Source organism: Zea mays, chromosome 6, assembly GCF_902167145.1.
Source record: "Zea mays cultivar B73 chromosome 6, Zm-B73-REFERENCE-NAM-5.0, whole genome shotgun sequence".
Lineage (NCBI taxonomy): Eukaryota > Viridiplantae > Streptophyta > Magnoliopsida > Poales > Poaceae > Zea > Zea mays.
The window spans coordinates 46,143,848-46,150,485 of record NC_050101.1 but is presented as its reverse complement, the minus strand read 5'-3'; the positions used below and the strand labels follow the sequence as shown (position 1 = coordinate 46,150,485).

The following is a 6,638-nucleotide window of genomic DNA, read 5'->3' as shown; positions in this document are numbered from 1 at the left end:
CTTCACTCTAAGACACATCCAATAGATCAAATCCTCTCCAAGCCTCCAAATCAACTCAATTCCATTAGAGACTTGAGAGAGGGTGTTTTGTGTTCTTTTGTTGCTCTTGTTGCTTGGATTGGCCTTTTCTTTTTCCCTTCTTATTCTCAAGAGACTTGTAAGCGAAGCAAGAGACACCAAGTGTGTGGTGGTCCTTACGGGGTCTAAGTGACCCGTGAGATTAAGGAAAAGGCTCACTCGGTCTAAGTGACCGTTTGAGAGAGAGAAAGAGTTGGAATAGACCCGGCCTTTGTGGCCTCCACAACGAGGACTAAGTTCTTTGGAACCGAACCTCGGTAAAACAAATCACTGTGTTCACTCGCTTTGATCTTTGCTTGATTTGTTTTGCGGTCTTTCCTCTCTCTAACGTTTCCTTGCTAAGTATTGATTTGAGTTTGCTCCCATACGTCATCCGCATCCTTTGAGCAACTCATAGCAAGAGAAACAATCTTTCGAACTTGAATTTAATTCTAACGCTAACCCTGACCTCAAGTGTGTGTTTAAGTTTATAAATTTCAGGTTTCGCCTATTCACCCCCCCTCTAGGTGACTTTCACTTGAACAAGAAATTGCCAAAATGAAGTATGAAGTCCCCCCTCATCGTCAGCCTTTTGACGCGACCTACAATCAAAATCATTTTCAATACCAAAGGCCACCACAAGCACAAGCCGCATTCCAAGGGCTCAACTACCTTGACGAGTGAAGTCCCCTCTCCACGCAGCTTCAGGCTACACCATGGCCAGTCAACTATAGAGCAGGGACGTATCCCAAATACAACGTCAATCTAGATCCTAATCACTACATCATGAACTATAGCATGTCTTTCTTTAGAATACTTTCCATATCTCTAGTTGTAGTTTTCCTGGAAACATTGCAATGTCTAGGATTATGGGCAGTTTTAATATAGTCATCAAATGCATCACAATCAGCAAAGCATAATGGAAGGTCCAACCTAGCAATCAAACGACATAACTGAACACGAGCAACTTCAGCACTATACTCCCAACGAAAAACACTACCATCAACATTATATCTAAGTATGGATTGGTTCCCAGTACGTCCATGGAGCCGTTTGCATTTTTTCCTATGCCGAGCCAAATGGCTAGTGTCAATGGTAGAACAAGCAGCAAGTTCTTTCTTGTGGAAAATCTTACCTCCACACCATTTTCAGTGGTGAAAATCTTATCTCCACACCATTTTCAGTGGTGAAAATCATATTCGTGTCCTCCCAGACATCGGATGTGCATTTTCTCTTCCTACCTGTGCTTGTCGTAGTGGAGGCAGTCACAGTAGTTCTAGTCCCGTAGTCGTTAGGTCTAGCCGCGCATAAGAGATTTAGGAGCTCTTCTTCCCTTGCTCGCCCGCTTGTAACCCCTACTTTGAGCATTGAGCAACATATGTGTCGGTAGCGCGAGCCACCGAAGAATGGATGTAGGGACATTCTGCCTACTCGTATAAACCTCGGGCCCACTGAGCACATCACCTGGAACCTAAAACACGCACAAACAAATTTACTTGTCGGAGTTAAGTTCGAAACATCGACAAATATATTGTCGGAACAAAGGTATGTTATCTTTAATTGTGGTGTCGTGTTTTAGTCCCCTTTAGAAACCAAAGGTGACCACTGACCAACATCAGTCATGTATTTTTTAAAAGAACCCTTACACCGTGAATCAGCTTTTAAAACAACCATTCCATCTCTCTTGGTACCTTCAACAGCACGTTGGTTTACACGTTTTACACCAAGTACTTGATTTGCATACGATACGTTCCTAACTTTTAGAAGAAAAAAAAGTTGTACAAAAATATGACAGTGAGACAGCAAACCCAGCCGGCCCTGGCCTGACGAGTACGATGCTAGCTGACATGGGTGTGTGACCTGCCAACACAAAGCTTGCACGTAGCCGGGCTCCTTCTGAGCCGTCCATGCTTGCACGGACCACATGCAACACGATCCCTCGTTCGTATCGTATCCCTGGCCCCTGGGCTCTGGCCTGATGATCCAACAGCAGTACAGCACAGCACTCCAACGCCAAGGAGAGTCGCACGCGCCACACGAGAGGAGACGATGACCTGTGGCCCCTCGCAGCAGTGGCAAACAAGGGGTGAATAGGCCGTAGCCCGTGGGGATTGCAGCCGATTTCGTGTCCCTGCAGCCACGGCCACCGCCCAATCTCCACTTCTTTATCTTCTCCGAGGTGAGAGAGCCCAGGCGATCCAATTCCACCCTCGTTCTCAGGCACTGTCACACAGACACAGCTGACCTGCCACTGCCAGGAAAGTAGGTCGAGGATGCCCCGCAGCGGCTTCTCGGGGTCCTTCAGGTCGCCCAAGATCGACGTCGTCATCGACATGGGAAACCCCTTCCTCAACCGCACCGTCGACGGCTTCCTCAAGATCGGCGCCGTCGGCGCCTGCAAGGTGGCTGCCGAGGAGACCTTCGAGTGCCTCCACAGGGGTGCGTTCGTCCGTCCGCCCGCCCGCCTCTTCCCCGTCCCCTTCATTCGTATTCAGTTTCAGTCATGCTGCTGCATTCAGGAACCCTTACTAGACGGGGGGAAAAGTTTCGATTTTGCCGTACTCACGTGCATGTCTCTCCAGAGAATGATACTGCCCAAAATCGTCTGGTCTCCGCAGTCTCTCCGCCTCTGCAAGTGAATCCAGCGAGCGAAACAAGGGGCGCAGGCCTGAATATCTCACGTTCAGTCTCTATTGAGTGTCTGCACACTTCTGTAGCCTGCATTTTACATCCAGTCATGATTGAAATGGCGAGAAAATAAAACCTGGTTTTGTTACTGAAGACTCACTACATATGTACAACCCTAGTACTAGTAGGTGCGGTAAGGCTGAGTCCAGTGCACAGCCTCCCTCTCGCCCCTGCCACGTCAGCTCTCGCCTCCACTCTCGCCTCTGCTGCTCCAGTGCACAGGCTGCAGCAGGCTACAGCCTCAGGCTATAGCCACATCAGCTTTTCTATTTCAGAATTAAGTAATTCACGCGGATTTATTTCAACGCTCAGAAAACACACAACATAATATTGTGTTCATGTCCATTAACCATGAAGTTCACTATGGGTGCTTGACCTTGAAGGACATCCTTGAATAATGGCGACTGATTGAGTACGTTAATGTCATTGTTGGACCCGGCCACCCCAAAAAAAGCATGCCAGATCCACCGATCATACGATGCAACAGCTTCTAAGATGATGGTGGGATGTTTGATATCCCCCCTTGTGAATTGACCGGCATGGGCGACCGGACAATTCCTCCACTGCCAATGCATACAATCGATACTTCCTAGCATGCCTGGAAAGCCACGCTCTTCTGCTTTTGCTAGTAGACGCTGAATATCCGCGACATTTGGTCGACGACAGAACTCCTCCTCATAACAATGAATGATACCCTCACAAAACTTCTCTAGACACTCTAATGCAGTTGATATCAAACATCCCACCATCATCTTAGAATGCATTGACGACGCTTGATGTAGCCGATCATGGGCAGACTCACGATCACGATTGATGTAGCGTCGACGACGCTTGGGCCTGCTCGACGACTCTTCATTGAGGTTGAGCATAGCCTCCTCCATGGCTGCTTGCAATGCATTGCAGATTGCCCCTTCGGCTCCTTCACTTGAGTTTGTGCTCGAGGAAGACATGACGTGAAGATGAGTAGAAAAGGCGAGTTTGGAAGAGAGAAATGAGATGAAATGGTGTGTGAAATGAGCTCCACCCGGGTAGGGATATATATAGAGGGATTGGGGATGAAATTTGTAATTTTTTGCAATTTTTTTCGAATTTTTTGGACTCCAAACGGTCAAAAACGGCTAGTTGCAACGGCTAGCACACGTGGACCAATCAGATCGCGACACGTGGACCAGTCAGATCGCGCCACGTCGCTCTCGCCCGCGCTCTCGCCCCACGCTCTCGCCCCGCCAGTGCCTCGCCTCCCTCTCGCCTCCCTCTCGCCCGCCTCTCGCCCGGGCGGGCGCTCCAGCGCGGGCGAGAGCGAGGCGATATCGCCCGCTCTCGCCGGGCGCCAGCGCCATCGCCCGGCGCCGGCCTCTCGCCCGCCTATCGCCCGCGCGCGGGCGGCAGCGGCCTCTTCTCGCCCGCGCTGCCGCCCGCACTGGCACCAGCCTAATGGACCACGATTCAAATGTTTCTTACCCAATCCTGTTTCTTACCCAATCCGTTTGAGCTCTAACTAATTTTAGTTCAAAAATGAAAATAGAAATAGAGTCTGATTCTAATATGATCCGATCATTAAATTTTATGGTGTAAAATTTAGAGCTTATTACCACTCCTAAGTACTGGTAATTTCCAACCTTGGGCCCAGGCCACGGCTAAAATAGTCCTTAATTACCTCAGCGGATCATAACGAAGACTCGCCTCAACTTTGAGTCTAACCGGTGCTATTTCAGAGTAATAGCAGCATTGTATTCCTGATGTTTACTGACAGGGAAATCATAGGCTCGCACTGTTTGTTTGTTTGTTTGTTTGTCTTTTTGCTACATTTTACTGGCAATCAGAGAAGAAATTGTTACTGACAAAACCTCTTTTGCCTCATTGCAGGGGATGTTTCGAAGCACAAGGTTGAGCATGCCGTAAGTCGTACCTCCACAACCTTTGTATCTCTGGTTTCTCACCTATTCTGGCTTCACACCTTCCTTTTTCACTTGGATGCATCTTATATATCATGGTCAACTGTCCAGTCACCTAGGCATTGCCAGTTAGGTGATTCTGCTTCTACAGCTCGCAGTTCCTAAATGTGGATTCCAAAAACGCATGCCATTACTTACGAATACTGCGGATCTGTAGTTGTAGTCCCAATCAGTGAGCAGCTTCTGGTTTACACATCAAACTGATACACTTTCTCAATACGTATGCAGCTGAGGAAGATGTGCAAGGAGGGCGCATATTGGGGTAGCTAACTGACCGATCCGTGCCCCTCTTGTCGCTGCAGACGCAAATGATCTGTTGCGTTGGCTTCTTTTTCCTTCTTCGTTTGATTGCACGCTCTGGCTAATCCAGACGCTTATTTGTCTGGCATGCAGGCACTGTTGCTGGAGTTTATGTGGGCATGGTGTACGGCGTGGAAAGGGTCCGTGGCCGCAGTGACTGGGTAAGAATTACATCACACGAGTATAAATATGCCAGATTTTGCTGTGGTTTGAAACCAGTAACCAGCCACAGCTGCATCATGAAAATCGTTGGATCCGTCAGTCCAGTTCCATCCCAGTATCCCACCCATCAGTTTAATTTGCGTCATCTTTTGGTGCCCGTTCTTGATCCCCGTTCCTTCTGCTCTCATGGCCCTGCAGAAGAACGCGATGATCGGGGGCGCCTTGTCCGGCGCCCTGATCTCCGGCGCCAGCAACAGCGACAGAGGCAAGGTCGTCAAGGACGCCATCACCGCCGGCGCGGTCGCCACAGCCGTCGAGTTCATCAACTGCATTACCTAGCCGAGCAAGGAGCAACTGCATTTGCAGTGCCATTGTCGTGCAAAATATGAATAAAGTACTTGCCATGTCCAGCTCATAAACCACTCCACACCTTCAGTCTTCGTTTCTGACCGGCGGTTTTGCTTTGTGTGAATGCCCTGTGAGTGAGAGCAAGAATTCTCGCTCGCGCGTCAACTGCTGCGCGATGCTCTGTCCATTCCATCCCAGCGAATGCAATAGCTGGCGCGCCAACGCGAATGCAAGCAACAGTCCTGCTCTGCTGCCTTCGCACACTGTTTCTCGTTCTCACCAGCAACTTCTAGCTGAGCATGGCAGCGATTCAACCTTTTTTTTCTTCTTCTTCTTACAGGTGCTGCATTCTCTCGTCTCTCCGCCGAGTGAGCTTCATCAGGAGGAAGAGGAACAGCGAAATCTTTTTTTTTTTAAATACACTTTTATAACTTGAATCTTTAAAAAATTGACTATGCAGTGCATCTGTGAAAAAAAACTTGACTATGCGGTGCATCTTTAAAGAATGGACGGAGTAGCTCGCAGCTCGCTCGATCAAATTAAAGTGAAATTGCTCCAGCAAAATCCCCCCTCTCTCCCTTTCCCTCCAAAAACAAAACAAAACAAAAAAGGTTCAGTCTCTCTATCGCTCTATCCGTATTCCGGCGCCCAAAGCAGAGCAGGTGGTGGGTGGTCCCCACCTTGCCCGCATCCATTCTTTCTTCTCCGGCTGACCGGCTGCCGCGCGCCCTCCACTCCGCCGCCCCCGCCTATTTATACCCCATCCCCGCCCGCCCTGCCGTCCTCATCACAAGCAACAAAGGCAGCAGCACGCCTCCTCCTCTTTCAGCAAACACAGCTAGCTAGCAGCACCTGCTCCCTTCGCCTGTAATCATGGCGTATTGCTGCGACGACGGCTGCAACTGCCCCCCTGACTGCGGGTGCCCATGCGACTGGTAATAACACACATCGTTAACCCTCACCTCACATCGTATTACCTACATGCATGCATACATATAATGTGCTTCCATGACGATCGAGTATTCGAGTAGACGACGGTTCCATGACGAGTACGTGTAGACACGACGCATGATCTTCTGTCGTGTGTGTATGTCTGAGACCTGAATGTGTACACATGATTCATCCGAT

The 6,638-nt window shown here is 49.2% G+C and overlaps 1 protein-coding gene across 2 annotated transcripts; it reads left to right on the top strand.

Moving 5' to 3' along the window:
• Positions 1-2,039: 2,039 nt before the first annotated feature.
• LOC100278827 (uncharacterized) lies at positions 2,040-5,635 on the top strand. 2 transcript variants are annotated; one of them, XM_023300271.2, is made up of 6 exons: positions 2,040-2,236; positions 2,321-2,496; positions 4,612-4,643; positions 4,929-4,962; positions 5,094-5,161; positions 5,361-5,635. In XM_023300271.2, exons 2-6 carry the CDS (start codon positions 2,331-2,333, stop codon positions 5,499-5,501), a joined length of 441 nt encoding a protein of 146 aa, XP_023156039.1. In that variant the 5' UTR covers positions 2,040-2,236; positions 2,321-2,330; the 3' UTR covers positions 5,502-5,635. The 2 variants fall into 2 exon arrangements, with proteins under 2 accessions (XP_023156039.1, NP_001151965.1); NM_001158493.2 differs by having other exon boundaries at positions 2,177-2,496; positions 5,361-5,605.
• The last annotated feature ends 1,003 nt before the right edge of the window (positions 5,636-6,638 follow it).

Excerpts from the sequence above, each read along its gene's own strand:
- LOC100278827 (XM_023300271.2), top strand. The coding sequence starts at position 2,331 with ATGCCCCGCAGCGGCTTCTCGGGGTCCTTCAGGTCGCCCAAGATCGAC. Across the intron at positions 4,644-4,928 it reads AGCACAAGGTTGAGCATGCC|CTGAGGAAGATGTGCAAGGA; the intron begins GTAAGTCGTACC and ends ATACGTATGCAG. Across the intron at positions 5,162-5,360 it reads TCCGTGGCCGCAGTGACTGG|AAGAACGCGATGATCGGGGG; the intron begins GTAAGAATTACA and ends ATGGCCCTGCAG.